The sequence below is a fragment of the Ahaetulla prasina genome, chromosome 1, assembly GCF_028640845.1.
Source record: "Ahaetulla prasina isolate Xishuangbanna chromosome 1, ASM2864084v1, whole genome shotgun sequence".
In the NCBI taxonomy this organism is placed as follows: Eukaryota; Metazoa; Chordata; class Lepidosauria; order Squamata; family Colubridae; genus Ahaetulla; species Ahaetulla prasina.
The window spans coordinates 190081687-190104358 of record NC_080539.1 but is presented as its reverse complement, the minus strand read 5'-3'; the positions used below and the strand labels follow the sequence as shown (position 1 = coordinate 190104358).

At 40.9% G+C, this 22672-nt stretch overlaps 1 protein-coding gene across 13 annotated transcripts in view; it reads right to left on the bottom strand.

Moving 5' to 3' along the window:
* The window catches only part of LRRFIP1 (LRR binding FLII interacting protein 1), a 283628-nt gene that overhangs the window by 194944 nt on the left and 66012 nt on the right, over positions 1-22672 (bottom strand). For 11 of the 13 annotated variants that reach the window (XM_058185786.1, XM_058185795.1, XM_058185686.1 and 8 more), the window contains exon 2: positions 16242-16328. The exons of 1 other annotated variant lie outside the window; for it this stretch is intronic. In XM_058185786.1, the coding sequence (XP_058041769.1) occupies positions 16242-16328 (87 nt within the window). Of the gene's footprint in view, positions 1-10135; positions 10372-16241; positions 16329-22672 lie in introns of those variants that run through there. One more of the 13 variants, XM_058185742.1, reaches the window with a different exon arrangement.

Sequence of the window (22672 nt, the reverse complement as noted above, 5' to 3'; positions counted from 1 at the left end):
GAAATTGGAAGTGGAAGTAGAACAGATCAAGCAAAGAACAGAGAAAACGGATGAAAAACTAGAAGATATTCAACAAATGCTGAAAAAAAATATGAGGATAGACTCGGAAAAGTTGAGGAGAGAGAGGAGCAAAGAGACAAAAAAATTCAAAACATTGATAGTAGACTGGAAGAGATTGAAAGAGATAAAGGTGGATCTTTAGGCTGGGAGATTGATAGAGCAGAATTTTTTCTTAGATTTCAGAATATAGAGGAAGAGAAGGGTGAGAATTTGGATGATAAAATGATGGAAATTTTGGCTGAAGTGTTAGAAATTAGCAAGGAAAAGGCACTTGATGGTATTGATGAGATTTTCAGAGTACATACAAGATAATAATAATAATAATAATAATAATAATAATAATAATAATGATGATGATGATGATGATGATGATGATGATGATGATGGTGGTGGTGATGATGATGATGTTTTAATTTGTATACCGCCCTTCTCCCGAAGGACTCAGGGCGGTGAACAGGCAAATAAAATACAAACAGAAACATACACCATAATAAAACAATCCTTAAAAAACTGATTCAAATTTGCCAGAAAATTTAAAATAACATTACACCCCATAAAATTACAGAAATTTAAAACCCATCAAAATTCAATTAAAATTTAAAATTTAGAATTTAAAATCAGGCCAGTCCAGCCATACGAAATAAATAGGTTTTAAGTTCGCGGCGAAAGGTCCTAAGGTCAGGTAGTTGTCGAAGCCCGAGGGGAAGCTCGTTCCACAGGGTAGGAGCCCCCACAGAGAAGGCCCTCCCTCTGGGGGCCGCCAGTCAACACTGTTTGGCTGACGGCACCCTGAGGAGTCCCTCTCTGTGGGAACGCACCAGACGCTGGGAGATAGAGGCCGGCAGTAGACGGTCCCGTAAGTAGCCCGGTCCTAAGCCATGCTATGATATGTCCTAAGATATGCAACAAGGAATAACCTTCCTAGAGAAGTTCATATAAGATTCACCAAAAAATCAATCAAAGCACAAATTCTACAAATAGCAAGAGACAAAACGTTGAAATATAAAGGCAAAGAAATCATTATATTGAAACAAGTTCCAAGAAGAGTAAGAGAGTTGAGAAGAGAATACCAATTTTTGACCAAAATTTTATTGCAGAAAGGCGTTAATTATAGATGGCTGGCACCAGAGGGCCTGGGGTTTACATGGCAACAACAAAAATATAGAATAGATACTACAGACAAAGCCAAGGATTTTTATGCAGAATTCTTTAAAGAGAAAGAAATGGATACAAGTGCTGAAGTTACATTGATTGAATTACAGGAGTCAGAGCTATTGGCGTTGCTTGAGAAAGAAGAAGGTGATATGGGTGGTAAGGTAGAAGTTAAGCCACGACGTGAACCCAGATTGACAAGAGCAATAAACCCTAATTATAAAGTATAGAAATGGAAGAGAGAATTTGGATATCAATAAATGTAAATGGATTAAATTCGGCTATTAAGAGGAGAAAAACGTTTCACAAATTAGACAAACTGAAATTGGATATAATTTGTTTGCAAGCAGTACATATTAAAAAGCAACATGAACAAGTATTAATACAACCAAAGTTAGGCAAAATATTTACCTCACTACCACAATGTAAGAAAAGAGGAATAGCTTTATACACTGCTCAAAAAAATAAAGGGAACACAAAAATAAGACATCCTAGAAATATTCTTATTAAATACTTTGTTCATTACGTACAGTTGCAAGAAAAAGTATGTGAACCCCTTTGGGATAAAGTGGAGTTTTGCATGAATTGGTCATAAAATGTGCTCTGAACGTCATCCAAGTCACAACAATAGAAGAACACCATCTGCTGAACATAATACTACACAAACATTAGATGTTGCCATGGTTTAATTGCACATAACATGTAAACATTCACAGTGCAGGGAGGAAAAAGTACGTGAACCTTTGGACTTAATAACTGATTGACCCTCCTTTGGCAGCAATAACCTCAATCAAACGTTTCCTGTAGTTGCAGATCAGACCTGCACAACGATCTGGAGTAATTTTGGACTACTCCTCTTCACAAAACTGTTTCAGTGTAGCAATATTCTTGGGATGTCTGGTGTGAATCGCTCTCTTAAGGTCATGCCACAGCATTTCAATCGGGTTGAGGTCAGGACTCTGACTGGGCCACTCCAGAAGGCGTATTCTGTGCTGTTGAAGCCACTGTTTTGTTGAATTACTTGTATGCTTTTGTCATTGTCCTGTTGCATCACCCATCCTCTGCGGAGCTTCAGTTGGCGGACAGATGGTCGTACGTTTTCCTGCAAAATGTCTTGATAAACTCTGGAATTCATTTTCCCATCAATGACAACAATCCGTCCAGGCCCTGAGGCAGCAAAGCAGCCCCAAACCATGATGCTCCCTCCGCCATGTTTTACAGTGGGGATGAGGTTTTGATGTTGGTGTGCTGTGCCTTTTTTTCTCCACACAATGTTGTGTGTTCTTCCCAAACAACTCAATTTTGGTTTCATCTGTCCACAGTATATTTTGCCAGTAGTGCTGTGGAACATCCAGGTGCTCTTTTGCAAACTTCAAACGTGCTGTAATATTCTTTTCGGACAGCAATGGCTTCCTCTGTGGTGTCCTCCCATGTACTCCATTCTTGTTTAATGTTTTCCTTATTGTAGATGTGTCAAAAAAAATGTTAGCTTGTGCCAGAGATTTCTGTAGGTCTTTAGCTGACACTCTAGGATTCTTCTTTACCTCATGCAGCATTCTGCGCTGTGCTCTTGCAGTCATTTTTACAGGACGACCACGCCTAGGGAGAGTAGCAACAATGCTAAACTTTCTCCATTTGTAGACAGTCTGTCTTACTGTGGACACATGAACATCAAGGCTTTGGGAGATACTTTTGTAACCCTTTCCAGCTTCATGCAAGTCAACAATACTTGATTGTAGGTCTTCTGAGAGCTCTTTTCTGCGTGGCATGGTTCACATCAGACAGTGCTTCTTGAAACCAGTAAACCCACAACAGATGTGTGTGTTTAAAGGGCAGGACAGCTGTCAGCAACACATCCAATATCATCACACTGATTGGAGTCAAGGTTGGCTCACTCCTGGCTCCAATTAGCTCTGGGAGAAGTCATTAGGCTAGGGTCTCACATACTTTTTCCTCCCTGCACTGTGAATGTTTACATGTTATGTGCAATTAAAACATGGCAACATCTAATGTTTGTGTAGTATTATGTTCAGCAGACTGTTCTTCTATTGTTGTGACTTAGATGACATTCAGAGCACATTTTATGACCAATTCATGCAAAACTCCACGTAATCCCAAGGGGTTCACATACTTTTTCTTGCAACTGTAGTTGAATGTGCTGACAACACAATCACACAAAAATTATCAATGGAAATCAAATTGAGCAACCCATGGAGGTCTGGATTTGGAGTTACACTCAAAATTAAAGTGAAAACAACACTACAGCTGATCCAACTTTGATGTAATGTCCTTAAAACAAATCAGAATGAGGCTCAGTAGTGCGCATGGCCTCCACGTGCCTGTATGACCTCCCTACAATGCCTGGGCATGCTCCTGATGAGGTGGCGTATGGTCTCCTGAGGGATCTCCTCCCACACCTGGACTAAAGTATCCCCCAACTCCTGGACAGTCTGTGGTTCAACGTGGCGTTGGTGGATGGAGCGAGACATGATGTCCCAGATGTGCTCAATTGGATTTAAGTCTGGGGAACGGGGTCCATAGCATCAATGCCTTTGTCTTGCAGGAACTGCTGACACACTCCAGCCAAATGAGGTCTAGCATTGTCTTGCATTAGGAGGAACCCAGGGCCAACCGCACCAGCATATGGTCTCACAAGGGGTCTGAGGATCTCATCCCAGTACCTAATGGCAGTCAGGCTACCTCTGGAGAGCACATGGAGGGCTGTGCAGCCCCCTAAAGAAATGACACCCCACACCATTACTGACCCATTGCCAAACCGATCATGCTGGAGGATGTTGCAGGCAGCAGAACGTTCTCCACGGCGTCTCCAGACCCTGTCACGTCTGTCACATGTGCTCACACCTGCTTTCATCTGTGAAGAGCAAAGGGCACCAGTGGCGAAGCTGCCAATCTTGGTGTTCTCTGGCAAATGCCAAACGTCCTGCACAGTGTTGGACTGTAAGCACAACCCCCACCTGTGGACGTCGGGCCTCATACCACCCTCATGGAGTCTGTTTCTGACCATTTGAGCAGCCACATGCACATTTGTGGCCTGCTGGAGGTCATTTTGCAGGACTCTGGCAGTGCTCCTCCTATCCCTCCTTGCACAAAGGCGGAGGTAGCGGTCCTGCTGCTGGGTTGTTGCCCTCCTACGGCCTCCTCCACATCTCCTGATGTACCGGCCTTTCTCCTGGTAATGCCTTCATGCTCTGGACACTACGCTGACAGACACATCAAACCTTCTTGCCATAGCTCGCATTGATGTGCCATCCTGGATGAGCTGCCCTACCTGAGCCACTTATGTGGGTTGTAGACTCCATCTCATGCTACCACTAGAGTGACAGCACCACCAGAATTCAAAAGTGACCAAACCATCAGCCAGAAGGCATAGGAACTGAGAAGTGGTCTGTGGTCACCACCTGCAGAACCACTCCTTTATTGGGGATGTCTTGCTAACTGCCTATGCTTTCACAGAAGTGTGATTGACTTGGAGTTACATTGTGTTGTTTAAGTGTTCCCTTTATTTTTTTGAGCAGCTTATATAAAAGAGACATTCAGGGCAAATTTAATATATTCAGATGAGAATGGTAGAATTTTGATGTTGGAAATAATAGATGATAATACAAAAATACTTTTAATAGCATTATATGTCCCCAATGAAAATCAAGAAGATTTCTACAGGAAATTGCATATGAAGATTGTTGAATTGGACTATGAAAACACTTGTATCCTTGGGTAGACGCAAAGTTGGACTATAAAATACAAAAAGCAATGAGGCAAAATAGAAAGACCCTTCCAAAATCCTCTTTTAAAATGGTAGAGGAAATGAATCTAAAGGATGTGTGGAGAGAAAGGAATCAAGAGAATAGACAATACACTTTTTACTCAAATAGACATTTGTCCTGGTCTAGAATAGATATGATATGGATGACAACAGAAATGAGTTTTAATATAGAAAAAAATGACATAGAAGCTAATACCTGGGCGGATCATAACCTCATGATGTTGATATGGAAAGGCCAAAGGAAAAGATCCAGATGGACTTTAAATACTACAATCTTAAAAGATAAAGAGCTTGTACAAAAAATGGAGAAGGAATTGACCTTTTTCTTTAAGGAAAATAAAAAGGAAGATACTTCAATTCAAAATAATTGGGATACAATGAAGGCATATGTAAGAGGCTTGATGATAGATTATGTAAGGAGAAGAAACCTTAAGAAAAAGCAAACCTTCAAAATACTAGAAAATGACTATAGGAAATGGGAGCAAAGATTTACAAAGTTTGGAAAAAATACTCTTATAAACTAAATTATAAGGTTCCTATATGGGCAAGTCCTAGACATACAATAGAAAATATAAACATAGAACAGAATCAGGAAATGATTACATATAAAGATCTTTTGTATACTGAAAGAGGTAATTTGCAGTTAAAATCTCTGCAAGTATTAAGAGAGGAAGGGAAAAATTATACTTGGTTTCAATATGAGCAACTACGTGCTAGATGGAAGGGAGATCAGAAAATTGGTATAGAGCAGAACGAGGGAAATTTGGTAAAGCAAATTAGAAATCAGTCTCAGGAGCATATAAAGAGATTGTATAATGTGTTACTTGAAATAGATTCTGAAAGGGACTTGGTAAAGGACTGTATGATAAAGTGGGCACAAAATTTTCAGGAGCCAATATTATTGGAAACGTGGGAAAAAATTGGGTTAGAAATGTTAAATTCACATGAGCACAGAATCTGAGGAAAATTTTTATAAAATGTTTTATAGATGGCATCTAGATCCTAAAAAATTATCGTGTATGTATCCAGATATGCAAGCAAAATGTTGGAGATGTAATTGTGATGACGCTACATATTTTCACATTTGGTGGACTTGTAAGGACATAAAGGCCTTTTGGATAAAAATTTGGTGGATTTTACAAAATGTTTTGAAAAAGAAGATAAAGTTCCTGCCGCAATTTTTCTTGTTGGGAATTATTACGGATTGTACAGTAATTGAGACTAAATTGATTTTAAATCTAATAACTGCAGCAAGATTACTAATAGGACAATATTGGAAGAAAAAAGAAGTACCAACAATAGAAGAATGGATATTGAAAGTTGCCAATTTGGCTGAGATGGCGAAGATATCAGCCTTTTTGAAAGACAATACATGAAAGATACTTAAAGGAATGGAAAAATGGATTGACTATATTCAACGTAGATATCAGACTAAGAGTTATCAGACTGTTTTTGAATGATTATGATGTATTATTTTTGATTGCTTTTGGGGGAAGTTAGGAATTGATGATTGTAGGGGTATAATTAAGTTGGGACGAAAATTTTTTAGCATGTTTGTTTTATTTTTAACTATACCTTGTGCTCGTTCCGGGAAGTCGCGGGGGGGAGGGGGGTTGCGAAGGGAGGGGGGAGGAGGGGGGGAAAGGGGGAAAAAAATTTTTGTAAAACTTTTTGAATTAAAAAAAAAAAGATTTACAAAGATTTCCAGAGAGAAAAGATATTAAAATGAGAATGGACCTAATTAAACATAAAATGGCTCTAACTGAAAAAGAAGAACTAGCACGAAAAATCAAAGGGGCAAAACAGAATTATTTTGAAAATGCTAATAAGCCAGGTAGATGGCTAGCTTATAAACTCAAAAAAGAGAAAGAAAATAGTAGAATATCACAACTAGTGGATAATAAAGGCCAGATCCAATACATGAATGAAGAGAAGAAAAAAGTTGTTCAAAATTTCTATAGGCAATTATATGGAAAAGAGGAAATTGATGAGGAAAATGTGAAACATTATTTACATAAAGCAAATCTACCCCAGATTCCTAAAGACATGGAAATGATGTTGGAGGGGAACATAACAATGATGGAATTAATGCAAGCGCTTAAAAAACAGAAAAGTGGAAAAGCACCAGGCCCAGACAGATTGCCAGGTGAATATTATGTGACTTTTCAAGAACAGTTGGGCCTTCTGCTATTAGAGGTCATGAATGAACTGATGGAAAAAGAAAAATACCTGAGACCGGACAGAGACCTATACTACACTTATTCCGAAAGAGGATACTGATTTAAAACAAGTTAAAAACTATAGACCAATATCTCTGTTAAACTCGGATTATAAAATGTTTGCTTTAATATTGGCAGAAAGACTTAAATGATACTTGAATGAGTTTATACATCCTGATCAAAATGGATTTCTGCCTAAAAGACATATTAAAAACAATATGAGAATAATATTGGACACTTTAGAATATTATGAGGCTCATCCCAAAAGGCAGATGGGGTTGATTTTTTTGGAGGCACAAAAAGCCTTTGATAACATTTATTGGCATTTTATTCTTCTACAACTGGAACAAATGGGTTTTCGTGAAATGTTTATTAAAGCAAAAGAAGCTATATACCACAAACATTTATCAAAATTATGATAAATGGTGAATTGACTGAAATGATTCAAATTAAAAAAGACACAAGACAAGGTTGCCCTCTGTCACCGCTGCTGTTTGTGCTGACACTGGAACTTTTAAATAGAAGTGTCAGAAAGAGAGATAAAAGGCATGAAAATTCAAAAGAATATAAACTCCAAGCTTTTGCTGATGATCTGGTTTTTACTATTGAGGATCCATTAGAATCTATAACTTGCTTGATAGATAAAATAGGAGAATTTGGGAAAGCTGCAGGCTTGAAAATTAATAAGGATAAGACGAAGATTTTGACAAAAAATGTTAATGAAGCAAAAAACTGAACTGGCAGAACACTTAGAGATACAAGTTACAAACAAAGTTAAATATTTGGGGATATATTTGACTGCAAGGTGTAGCTCGTTAAAAGAGAATAATTATAGTAGACTCAAACAGCAGATTGTGACAGATCTGGCAAAATGAGAACATTTGCAATTGTCACTGCTTGGAAGAATATCTACGATTAAGATGAATATACTATCTAGAATTTTGTGTTTGTTCCAGACAATTCCAATTAAATTGGGGAGAGGATACTTTGAGGAATTGAATAAAATGATATTGAAATATATTTAGCAAGGCAAAAAAGTGAGGATAAAATTAAAATTATTACAAGATGTGAGAATGAGAGGGGGCTACCTAATTGGGAATTGTACTATCAAGCATCAAACCTGATGTGGATTAAAGAATGGGTAACTCTAAGAAATAATAGCCAACGCAACTTCTCTGTATTGGTGTAGACAGCAGCCAGGCATGGGATATACCAAAGCTTACTATCCCTAACTACGGGCGGGCACAGTCTGGTCAGATGGCTCCCCTCTGTCATAAACCCTCTACAACACTCAACGGCCAAATGCCGCCTCAGCGAAGACAAATTTGTCTAAGTTATAGTGCTTAATAAACGGTGAAGGGGAAGTCCAAGTCGCCGCCCTGCAGGTTTCAGTCAATGACACCTGCATGGCCCACGCCGCCAACGTGGCCGCACTGCAGGTAGAATGCACTGTCAAACACGAGGAACAGAGTTCATATGCCTTGGCAAACATTTGATTAATCCATCTGCCGATAGTAGAAGGGTTCACCCTGGCACCTAAGGAGACTGGGATAAAGCAGATAAACAACGATTCTGTACATCGTAAGTCAGCAGTTCTTTTAAGATAAATACAGAGAGCCCTCCAAACGTCCAAGGTATGCCAACTGTGTTCTAAAGGGTGGGTCAGGTTAGGGCAAAAATCTGGCAGAATCAATTCTTGCATCTGGTAAAAAGGAGTGTTAATCTTATGAATGTAGGAGGGATCAAGCCAAAGGACCACACAATCAGCGTGAAACACACAAAGGTCAATACCCATGGAGAGAGCAGCAATCTTCGAATTACGCCTGGCAGAGGAAATTGGCACTAGAAAGGTGACCTTCATGACAAAAGGTGAAGGCTGGTAGTCCGCAGGGGCTCATACGGAGCTCCCGTGAGGCAGTTCAGGACAATGGACAGATCCCAGGTGGGGTATCTGTGTAAGACGGGTGAACACAAATTAGTGGCACCCCTCAGGAATCTCCGTATGGTGGGGTGCTGGGATAAGGAAGTAAGCAACCCACAACCATCAAAAGAGCCGCCACTTGCCTCCTAATGGTATTTGGTGATAGTCCACTATCCAGTCCGTCCTGTAGAAATTCCAGGATCTGAGCTATCAATGCCTGGAGGGGAGAAACACCTACACAGTCACACCAAATACAAAGTGCCCGCCAAGTGGCAGAATAAATGCGCTCCGTAGAAGGCCTTCGAGAAGCCTAAATAATCCTGATGACCCTGGAGGAGAAGTTGTCCCCACTCAGAGCACGCCACTCAAGCACCAGGTGGTCAGTTGGAGCCACTGAGAGTCCAGGTGGACCAATGCACCCTGGCTGAGCGCACCCTGAGGGATCCTCCAGGGTGGGGTCACCGACAAGGCCTGAGGTCAGCAAACCAAGGTCGCTGAGGCACTAGAAGGACCACCTCAGCCCGCACCACTCTTGAAAGGAGTGAAAAAGGTGGAAAGGCATATAGGAGCCCTCGTGGCCATGGGCTGCGAAGAGCGTCTACTTCCTTAACTTGAGGAGCTGGAAATCGGCATAAAAATGAGGAAGCTGAGCATTCTGTGGGGATAGCAAACAAATCCACCTCTGGGAGGCCAAAGCAGTCTGCCAGGTCCCTGAAGAGGGAGAGGTGCAGGCGCCACTCCACGTGGTCAATGATTGTCCCGCTCAGGCAGTCCGCCTGTACGCTGGACACCCCGGATATGTGCTCTGCTGTCAATAAGCGCAGATGGCGCTCGGCCCAGAGTCCTAGTCTCTTGGCCTCCAACATCAGACCAGCCAATTTGGTGCCTCCTTGACGGTTGATGTGTGCTTTCGTGGCCACATTGTTAGTAAGTACCAACACATGGTTGTCTGTGACCAACTGTCAGAAATGCAAATAAAGAGCCAAATAAACCACTCGCAGTTCTAGCCAGTTGATGTTTTGTTGCAGATCGCGGCCCAACCATCTGCCTTGAGCCATCTGAGATTGAATATGCGCTCCCCAACCGAACAGGCTGGCGTCCGTCGTCAACGCCAGACATTGAGGCTCGTGAAACAGCTGCCCCTTGGAGATTGCCGGAGATCTCTACCAGGTGAGGGATCTGCTGATGCTGGAGGTTACCTGGACCTTGATTGGAGAATTGCCCTTGCCCGCCTTCTGAAAAGACAAAAAAAAACCATTGAAGATCTCTGGTATGCAGCCGTGCCCATGGGGTGACATGAATGGCTGAAATCATTTTGCCTAGGAGCGTAGACAACAGTGCCAAGGGTACCTTGCGTTCACTTTGAACTAATTTTCAAAGGCTGGCCTGCTGTTCCTGAGACAAGTAAACTTTTCCCTCTATTGAATCTATTACGGCCCCAAGATGGAGTAGACTGGTCGAAGGATTGAATTGGCTTTTCTCCATGTTAATGGAGAAGCTGTGCTCCATAAGACAAGAAATAGTTACTTGGAAATCCCTGATGGAAAGTTGCCTTGAACAGGACTAAATTAAAATGTCATCCAAGTAACATTGGACACGGACAGGGATGGCTCTAAGGTGGGCCGCCAAGGTGGCTAGCACTTTAGTAAAGATGCGGGGTGCAGAGACAAGGCCAAAGGGTAATGCATGGTACTGATAGTGGGTACTTGCATAGAAAATCTAACAAACCTACGATGGGGAGGAAATATGGGAATATGCAAGTATGCCTCAGTAAGATCAGTAGAGGTGAGGAACTCGTCCCTTCTGACGCCAGCCAAAATAGATTGCAAGGACTGCATCTTGAACCATTTATACACAATGTATCGGTTCAGCCTTTTAAGGTCAAGAATCGGTCTCCACCCTCAGGAGGACTTTGGAACGAGAAATAAGAGAGAATAGAACCCCTGCCCTGCCTGATCCTCAGATACCTTTTGGATAGCTCTAATATCCAGAAGGTGTTGCACGGCCAAATCCATGAGGACCTTTTTGCGGCTATCTTTAGAGACACAGCAGTGAATAAAGAACCTCGGAGGTGGGTGGAAAGAAATTCAAGGGGTAGACCAGATCTTACCGTATCCCTGACCCAAGTGTCTGACGTAATCGTGTCAGCAAATCGGTCAGCAAAAAGAGCTAATCTGTCCCCAATGGGAGGATCGGACATGCATTTCATGTTGGCGGCAGAATGAACAACTTCCTCCCCCTTGAAAGGGCCATCTGCCTGGGCAGATTCTACCTCGCGACGGCCTGTCCTGGTATCCCCTCTGCCTAGGCCCAAAAGACCCTTGGGAACAGGAAGGTCCAGCACCCCAATCAGATCTCCAAAAAGGCGGTCTGAGGAGAAGGGGAGAAAATCGGTATTGTGCCTTGTGTTGAGATGAAGGCAGTATCTTCCACTTGTCCTTTGTTTCCACCAACAAGGGATCCAATGCGGGCCCAAACAACTTTTCCCCCGCAAAGGAAGCCAAGGCCAAGTGCCACGTGTGACGGGCGTCTGCCTGCCAATGCCTGAGCCAGACCATGCGATGTGCCACCACCACCAAAGCCATTGATTTGGAGGCAAAGCAAGCCGAGTTCAGAGTGGCGTCTGCCAAAAATTGGACTGCCGCTATGATCTTATTAAGATCCTGCTGTATCCTGGTATCATAGGCAATAATTTGTCCTGAAGTTGCCTCAACCAAAGCAAGGTCGCTCTATTGAAAAATGATGCCGTAGTGGCCGATCGAATTGCCCAGGCCGCTCCCTGATGCACCTGTTGAAGGGCTGGTTGGACCGTAGTTTTTCCGGACGTAACCCTTCCTCTGGTTCACCCGGGATGGCAGAGTTCAGTAACAAGGCAGCTATTGGAGCATCCACCAATGCAGCCAGCTCTGTGCTACGTTAAAGAAACGCCTGTCAGAAGGCGTTTCTGCCAGGGCCATACCCGGTGAAGCCCACTGACACTGGACCACATCAAGAAATAAGTGAGGCGCTGGAATAGCATCCACCGGCTTAGTCAGTTCCAAAAATAGAGGATTCCGCACCTCACGAGAAGAAGCAGAAGGATCATCCCCTGCAGTAGAGGAGCCAAGCTGCACTGCATTAGATGCCTTAAAGAGCAATGACTTAAATGTTCTGTTTCCCTCCCCCCAATACTCCCAGCAAAGAGTCAGTCAGAGGCCTTCTTTTCTCCTTTTATTTACATAGATATATGTCCTGGCCACGTCTACCCACGGGCCTGCCAAGTTTCTGGAGATAACGAGGAAATTATAGATAAGGCCAGAATTACTCACGAATATATTCTTCCCTCCATTGAGACAGTTTGCCCGCGCAAATTCATTGCTTTGCCCAAGACAAAAAACCAGGAAGTCCCGCCTCCTATTTATAGTCTCTGCAGATGTCACTGCATGACAATTATGACTTGGCTTTCCCCCAACACTGCTTCTGCTGCGCACGCCGGTCACGCCTGCGCAGCCTTGCATCACTCCAAAACTGTTCTTGGGGCGTTGCCAAATCAGAAGAAGGCTCCAGGGAATCAGGTCTTGCCGGCCCCTCCTCCTCCCTTTGAGTGGGTGCCAGGGAGGGAAAGGGCTTAAGAGAAGCAGGGCTTGCCAGGTCTTCTCCCTCACTTTCTGAATCATCCGAGTCCAGGAGTCCGGGTCCAGGAACCTGGGTCACAACATTAAATATGGCCAGTGGAAAAAGGCCAGTGAATGCAGGTTGGTCTTGGGAGAGACCTTCGTCATCAGAAAGATCAGAATCCTGGCGTTCAACCTCCTCCAGGAGCGATGATCGGCTCCCGAGGGAAGGGGCTGGGGACTCGGGATCCTGAAGGGACAGTAGATCATCCTGGAGATCGTGACCAGTAGACACAGATGCGATGGACATCACCGAAGAATCTCTGTAGATCTGATGGTACCCCGCAACTAGCGATTGTTGCACAACTCTGGAAATAATCTGTTGTATGTTGTCAGGAAGGAAAAATGTGTGATGTTGTCCAAGCAAGGTATCAGCGGCCTCTGGTAGGTGGGTAGGAGGCAGACCTGGACCTGATCAGAAGGCTCAGCACTGACAAAAGGAAGGGAAGGTGCAATAGGTGGCCCTCACAAGGTGGCCGTAGAAATTGACAAAGGACAGTCTCGTAAGGAGACTTGGTCTGGAGTCACACCAGGAGGTTGCTCCTGAGAAGTTGTTCTGGCCGGTGTGAAAGACGTTCCCATAAGCCCCAAATCAGAAGCTGTGGGCTTGCTGGCCTTGTCGCAGATCTTCTGCAATGCCTGATGTCTACGCTGATCATCGCAAAGAGAGGCTTTGTTGAGACTGTGGGACTTGTGCTGGGAACGTGAGCCTTTACTGGCCGTGGCCTTGTGCCAAGGAACAGAAGCCTGAGGAATCCCTGAATCGACATCCACTTCTCAGCCAGCTTGGATGCTTCGGCCTTACGGCCATGCTTTAGGCATTATGATGCACCGAAATACCAGAGTAATCTCTAACAAGGGATATTTACAACTCAATTAGTGAGAGGGCCAAAACTCTCCCCTTCCGTTTTTTTTCCCCTGAATAAAATCCAGCCGCAGCACATATGTTGTTATCAGGCTCTTGCTATGACCGCCTGCTGAGACGATTACTAGGAAACCTGGCAAGTCAAACAAGTATAAACACAAGGCCCGGTCAAATGGCCGTTGTCCTCCACAGTCGTTTGCCAGACAACAGAAAAAAATGGAGCATGAAGCTTCTGCCAATATCGCAGCCACCTGCTGAATCAGGAAGGCTAGAAATGGCCACCAAACTTCAGAGCCCCTACTGTTCAGCAAATGGGACTGAAGATGGTGTCACACAAGGCCCTTGCAGGGCCGATAGACGAAAATTCAGTGCCTTGTGGAGTCAGGAAGCACAACGCTCCGGAAGATTCTGCCACCGACAAAATGGCACCCATCAGAACGTGGAACGCAAGACTCCTAGTAGTATCCACAAAGATGGCAGTTTGGCCATCTTATAGAGCGCGAAGCTCCTGTCCAATTTGGCTGAAATTCAGGCTGGAAAGACCCCTGGTCACCGCCGCAGACTCGGGGGAGCGCTGGGCTGTCGCCTCTACTACAGGCAGGCAAATTGGAGTGCAAAGTTCCTTTGACTGATATCGCCGAACAGCTTCCTCAATGAAACAAAATGGCCACCCGACCAGCCCTCTCTAGTGCGCAATGCTCCACCAAAGCGCTTAAAACAAAAGAATGGTGCTTGAAGCACCCCAACTGCCAGTCCCAGCCTCCAATGGAGCGTGAAGCTCCTCCATGACTCCAAAATGCCTGCTATCAACGGAGCAACAATAAATTAGATGATACAGAATGGAGAGCTGGGACACCCTGTGTAAGGGCAGACCAAAAGGTCCGGATTTGCAGCTGCAATTACCAGCTGGTAAAGCAGCTATTCACTCATAAATACAGTTCAAGAAGACAGGATGAGGAAAGGAATCCAAAAGATGAACATCAGTCAGGAAAATTGAAGAGAGTTGCTCCCACATGTCTGTCCAGTCTGAAGGACCAAGTCAAAAGCTGGAAGCCCTAGCAACAAGGGCGGGACTTAACAATTCTGACAGATTCAGTCCTCCAATCTGAACAGACGAGAACAACCCATGCCTGGCTGCTGTCTCCATTAATACGGAGAATTTGCTCTTTCTGCTCGCACAACTTGCAAGACACATTTTCACTGATGATACCTGCTTTGGATAATAAAATGTCTGCAAGAAAACAACCAAGCTCAAAGAGCACCAAGGATTCCACATTCTCACTAGCTAATTCTTTTGCTGATTTCCACTTATTACAAGACTTTTATGTCTGATTCTTGGAGACTCCCTGGACAAATGCCTGTAGGTTTTTGGCAAGGTTTTTCACAAATGGTTTTGCCATTGCTTCCTTCCTATGCCTGGCTTTGTGACCAAGGCTGAACTTGAACTCACAGTCTCTTGGTTTCTATTCTGATTCTTTAATTACTACTTCAAACTGGTTCTCTATCAGGAAATTTACAAAGCCAAAAAAAGCCCCACCTTTCAACCCTTTAATTACCTGTCTTGTTTGATATGGACTGGCACAGGATACAACATAGAAAGACAGGATCCCATAAGTAAATAAGTTACTAAACAGATAACACTACCAAGAAGATTTGAGTTCTATGAACTGTACTCACATGAATATGATCTAACGAGATCCTTCACCTTGCCCAAAGACTAAAAAGGACATGTTTGGCACACACCTTAATCATCTCAGCAGCAGTAGCAGCAGCACACTGAACTAGAAGTTTTCTTGCAGTGAAAATGACAAAACATTTTCAAAACACTCAGCTGCCCTGAGTCTTCGGAGAAGGGCGGGATATAAATGTAAATTAAAAAAAAAAAGCCTAGGACCAAATATGCTGAGAATGGTATGACATCAAAGCAGGAGTTGAAGGGGCAAACAGGTGAGCAGTTGGAAGACTTTTGGTTTTGGCAGAAAATTGCAATAGAGAAGGAAGGAAATACTGCTCACAGATTCAAATATTAACATATGAATGAACAAAATATAGGGGAAAAGTCAAGGAGAACTTTTATGTTTATGTGTGTGCATATCTGTGTATGGATATATATCTTCTTTTGAGAGTGACTATCAGAATTTCATTTCTAATGTGTGCCAGTGTGTTCACTGAAAAAAATGACAATAAAGGTTATCTTATCTTATCTTAAGTAGACATTATCTTCATTGACTGTATCCCTGTATCAATTTTGTGCACATAATCAACCTTTTCATCTAAGTTGCATTCCTTAATAGGACGTTAAGTAAAGTCCTCAAGTAGGAAGAATTAGATGCATTTTGCTTCTAAATATGCATGCTGTTATTTTTATTTTTTATTTTTTTCAAAAAAGCAATCACATGTATTTTACAAATAAGTGTGAACATATATTTACATAGACAATGATGAAGAGGTAATTTCATAACATTCTTGTAATAGGCACCAAGTATGACTCTTACAAAAATTATTTCTCTATTTTATCCCAAATAGCAAGAAATTCTTGTACTTCAGAAGTCAAGATAATGGAGACAATTAAGAAGCTGTCACATACCTCCTTTTGTTGCTTCTCAAGTTCTTTCATCCTAATTTCCCGTGCTTCAGCTCGTGCTGCACGCTTTGCCGCAAGTCTTGCTTCACCCTACCAAAGGAAAAAAGTGTCACAAGATTGCAGCAATATCTAAATGAACTAGTTTGAAGGTCCAGGCTCTTATTATCATATTGACTTTACAATTATAAACCCGTATAATATCTTTAGATGATAGCCAGTGTGGTGTAATGGCTAAGTTATCAGGCTAGAATCCTGAAGACTATGAGTTCTAGTCCCACCTTAGACAGGAAGCCATCTAGGTGATCTTGAACCAGTCACTCTTTCTCAGTTCTAGGAAGGGTAAAGCATTTCTGAAAATCTTGCCAAGCAAACTGGAGCCAACGCTGACTTGATGACACACAAACATACACAAACTATTTTTAGACATACATTTGCAATTCCTGAATATTGCTGTGATGGAGATTTCGTCTGAAAATGTTAATACAATAGGGGAAGAGCATCTATCCCCATTAATTCAAGAGAAGGTGAAGAAATTGGAAAATTGAAAGTATGGTAAAATCCTTGAGCTCCTGCCTTAAGTCACTTTCCTCTAGATCCCTGGAACCCTCGCCCCTTTCCAGGCCAGATGTTTACTCAGGTATTCAAGAAATATCTCATTGAGCAAATAAACCTGGGAGATGGTTGGCATATAACTTAAGGAAAAAACAGAAAGCACGTGTCATACAAAAAATAGAATATAAAGGCAAAGAGATATATCAACAGGATAAAATTAAAAAGGCATTCTCAGAATTTTATACTGCACTATATGCAGAAGACAAAATATTGAATAGGGACATTTATGATTATTTGAAAGATTATAAGGTTAATACTCTAACATTAGAACAGAGGGAGGAGCTGAATTGGCCGATAGCTACTGGAGAAATAGTGGAGGCAATTAAACAATTAAAAATGGGGAAAACCCCTGCTACAGATGGTCTTACAGCAACTTATTATAAAAAAACACAGGATGAAATATTAGGCCCACTTAAAGAATTATTTAATCAGATACAATTAGGAGTGGGAATACCCCCGTCATGGAAAACATCTTTTATTTCACTGATACCAAAAGAGGAGCAAGATAGCTCTAAACCCGGTAACTACAGGCCGATTTCACTTTTAAATAATGATTATAAGATTTTTGTAAAAATAATAGCAAATAGATTAATGTTAGTTTTACAACAAAGAATTCATACCGATCAATCTGGTTTTATAAAAGGGAGGCAGATGAGGAATAATGTTAGACAGATTATTAATATATTGGAACATTTGGAAAAGAAGAATACTCCAGCAGCACTTATTTTTTTGGACGCAGAGAAAGCCTTTGATCGATTGCATTGGGATTTTTTATTTAAATTAATAGAGAAAATGCAATTTGGAGATTGTTTTGTTAGAATAATTAAAGCGATTTATGGAGAGCAAACAGCACAGATTATAATAAATGGTAGCTTGACAGAAGTTATTAAGATTGCGAAAGGAACGAGACAGGGATGTCCCTTATCACCACTATTGTTTGTTTTGACTCTGGAACCATTATTAGATAAAATACGAGAATTAACGAAAATAGAAGGAATTAAGATTAGACAATATGAGTATAAAGTTAGAGCTTTTGCAGATGATGTAGTGGTTACTTTAACAAATCCTATAAATTCAAGTAGATTTTTGTTGGAAGTAATTGATAAATATGGAAAGGTATCAGGATTTAAAATAAATCAGAATAAAACAAAAGTGATAATTAAAAATATGTCTATACAACAGAAACAAAAACTAGAGGAAATGACAGGATTTGAGGTAGTAAAAAAGGTTAAATACTTAGGGGTCTATATTAGCTCATCGAACAAGAAACTTTATAAGAATAATTATGACTTGCTATGGCAAAAAGTTCAGAATGATATGAGTGTCTGGAAGAAATTGCAGTTATCCCTATTGGGAAGGATTGCGGCTATTAAAATGAATGTGTTACCTAGATTTTTGTTTCTGTTCCAGATGATACCAATAATTAAAAAGGATAAAAATTTGGAAGATTGGCAGATTGGGATTAACAAATTTATATGGCAGGGTAAAAAGGCGAGGGTTAAAATGAAAATAATACAGGACTCACGGGAAAGAGGTGGTTTAAGAATGCCTAACTTTAAACTATATTATGAAGCAGTAGCCCTTTCAGTAATAAGTGACTGGTTTAACTTAACAGAGGAAAGAATTTTGAATATAGAAGGTTATGACTTGTTATATGGATGGCATGCGTATTTATTTTATGAAAAAAAAGTGGATAGGGCTTTTAAGAATCATGTGTTGAGAAGTGCTATTTAGCGGGTCTGGAAAAAATATTCCTATAAATTAGATTATAAGATTCCTATATGGGCGAGCCCCAGACATGCAATAGAGAATATAAATATAGAACAGAAACAGGAAATGATTACTTATAAAGAACTTTTGTATGCTGAAGGAGGTAGATTGCAATTAAAATCATTACAGGTATTAAATGAAGAAGGGAGGAATTATACTTGGTTTCAATATGGGCAAATAAGTGCTAGATGGAAAGAAGATCAAAAAATTGGTATAATGCAAAGGGAGGAAAATTTAATAAAGCAAATTAGAAATCAGACCCAGGAGCATATAAAGAGATTGTATAATGTGTTGCTTGAAATAGATTCGGAAAAGGATTTGGTAAAGGACTGTATGATAAAATGGGCACAGAATATTCAGAAACCAATAAACATGGGAGAAAATCTGGTTTAGAAATGTTAAGTTTACACAAGCACAGAATTTAAGGGAAAATTTTTATAAGATGTTTTATAGATGGCACTTAGATAAAAAATTATCACGTATGTATTCTAATATCCAAGCGAAATGTTGGAGGTGTGATTGTGATGACGCTACATATTTTCATATTTGGTGGACTTGCAAGAAAATTAAGGTTTTTTGGATAAGAATTTGGTGGATTATTCAAAATGTACTGAAGAAGAAGATAAAGTTCCTGCCACAATTTTTCCTTTTGGGAATTATAACGGATTGTACAGGGATTGAGACTAAACTGATTCTGAATTTAATAACAGCAGCAAGACTGTTGATTGGACAATACTGGAAGAAAGAAGAGATACCTACAATAGAACAATGGATACTGAAAGTCATTAATTTGGCTGAGATGGCTAAAATCTCAGCTTTTTTAAAAGACAATACGCAGGAAAGATATTTAATTGAATGGAAAAAATGGATTGATTATCTACAAAATAGATATCAGATTAAGAAATATCAGATTGCCTTCGAATAATTAGAAAGTTATTTTATGTAATGGGGAGGGGTTGGGAGATGAAAAGCTTTGGATGTGGTTATTTGGATTGGAAGGAAAATTTTATTCTATGTTTGGTTTGTGTATAACAATACCTTGTGATTGACCCGGGAAGCCGGGGGAGGGGAAGGGAGGGGGGAAGGGGGGTTTTTTAGGAGGGAGGGGGGGAAAAAGGGGAAAAATGTTTTTGTTTTTTTTAAAACTCTTTCAATAAAAAAAAAAAGAAATATCTCATTGAGATAGAAGGGTAGTATTGTTTTGTTTTTTTAGATAAACAACCACCTACCTTGGGATGAGAAAGCAGTTCTCCCTTTTTACAGTATAATAAGAAACTCTTTTATTAATAGTTTGTTTATTAATTGTTTATTATTGTTTGTTGAATGTGGACAAACTTGATAGTGAGTGGCTGTTAAAGAGGCTAATTCTCAGTAAGCAGTTTTGAAAACTTTTATAAAATAGGACTTTATTAGGACACTGACATAAAAAAGCCGTGAAAAATATATAGGCTTATATATTAACAACAGCCGGTGTCAGCATTTAACTGTAATTTACAAATTCTGTGACGAAAACTTAGAGACATTAATTATCAACTGCAAACCATACTATTTGCCATGTGAATTTTCCTCATTTCTTCTAATTGCTGTTTATGTCCCACCACAAGTCTGTGCATTACGAACTCTAGCTGACCAAATTATGGAGGCTGAAGCCAAATACCCAGATTCACTGGCCATTATTTTGGCAGATCTAAACAAGGCAAACTTAAGGAAAGAGCTACCGAAATACTTTCAGCATGTCAGTTGTCCTACTAGAGGCAAGAATACTTTAGACCATTGCTACACAATACTAAAAGATGCTTATCGATCTTTACCACGAGCAGCTGTAGGACACTCTGATCATTGCACGATTCACCTTGCACCTGCTTACAGGCAAAGACTTAAAACCACAAAACCAACAATTAAATCAATGAAGACCTGGACTGAGGAGGCAAAATTAAAGCTACAGGCTTGCTTTGACTTCACTGATTGGAATATTTTTGAAGATACCTCTGCAGACCTGGATGAATTCACAGATACTGTAACATATGTCAGCTTCTGTGAAGACTAATGTGTACCGACAAGGAATTTGCGAATATACAGTAACAACAAACCTTGGTTCACACCTAAACTTAAGCAGCTACGACATTCCAAAGAGGAAGCCTACAGAAAAGGTGATAAAATGCTGTACAATCAGGCCAGAAATGGGAGATCAGAGCAGCAAAAAGAAGCTACTCTGAAAAGCTAAAGAATCAACAAATGAACCAGCAAACATGTGGAAAACTCTTTAAAAATATCACCGGCTACAGCAAACCTCTTTCCCAGGCTGAAGAAAATCAACAACTGGCAGATGACCTGAACAACTTTTACTGCAGATTTGAAAGGAAACTACAGCCACCTATCTCCACAACCCCCATCTCAGACACACTAACAACAGCCAAACCTCCTACAACTGACCCCTTCCCACTGGGTTCACAACCCCTAGTGATCACAGAGAAGGAAGTGCAAGACTATTTCACACACAAAAGCCAGGAAAAGTTCCAGACAAGATAACTCCTTCTTGCTTAAAAGTCTGTGCTGACCAATTGGCCCCCATCTTCACCCATATCTTCAATAAATCATTAGAGATGTGCTATGTTCCTTCTTGCTTCAAACACTCTATCATCATCCCAGTGCCGAAGAAGCCCACCATCAAGGAACTGAATGACTACAGACCAGTTGCTTTAACATCTGTAGTCATGAAAACCTTTGAAAGGCTAGTGCTTTCCTACTTGAAAACCATCATGGATCTGCTGTTAGACCCCTTGCAATTTGCATACCGAGCAAATAGATCAACAGATGATGCTGTTAATATGGCTCTGCACTACATCCTACAACATCTTGAATCTCCAAAGACCTATGTAAGGGTCCTCTTTGTAGATTTTAGTTCAGCATTCAATACCATCATTCCAGACACTCTTCTAACTAAGCTAAACCAGTTACAGATACCTGAACAGACTTGTAAGTGGATCACAAGCTACCTAACAAACAGGAAGCAGCAGGTGAAGTTAAGCAAGATCACATCAGATACCTGTACAATTAGCACAGGGGGCCCCCAAAGTTGTGTGCTCTCCCCACTTCTCTCTGTATACCAATGACTGCATCGCCAACGATCCATCTGTCAAACTACTGAAGTTCGCAGATGAACAATGATTGGTCTCATTCGAGACAATGATGAATTCGCATACAGACGGGAGTTTGAATGACTAATTTTGTGGTGCGACTGGAACAATCTGAAACTGAACACACTCAAAACCGTAGAAATTGTGGTAGACTTTAGGAAAAATCCTTCCATACTTCCACCTCCCACAATACTAGACAACACAATATCAACAGTAGAAACCTTCAAATTTTTAGCTTCTACCATATCGCAAGATCTAAAATGGACAGTTAACATCAAAAACATCATCAAAAAAGCACAACAAAGAATGTTATTTCTGTGCCAACTCAGAAAGCTCAAACTGCCCAAGGAGCTGCTGATACAGTTCTACAGAGGAATTATTGAGTCTGTCATTTGCACCTCTATAACTGTCTGGTTTGGTTCTGCACCCTAACAAGACAGATACAGACTTCAGAGGATAATTAGAACTGCAGAAGAAGCAATGGTTACCAACCTGCCTTCCATTGAGGTCCTGTATACTGCACGAATCAAAAAACAGCTGTGAAAATATTTACAGTCCCCTCACATTCTGGACATAAACTGTTTCAACTCCTACCCTCAAAACGACGCTATAGAGCACTACACGCCAGAACAACTAGACACAAGAACAGTTTTTTCCCGAACGCCATCACTCTGCTAAACAAATAATTCCTCCAACACTGTCAAACTATTTACTAAATCTGCACTACTATTAATCTTCTCATCATTCCCATTAACCATCTCCTTCCACTTACGACTGTAACTGTGTTGCTTGTATCCTTATGATTTATACTGATATTGTTTCCTGATTGCTTATTTGTAGCCTATGACTATCATTAAGTGTTGTATCATTAAGTATTAAATTTGTACCTTATGACTATCTTTAAGTGTTGTAAGT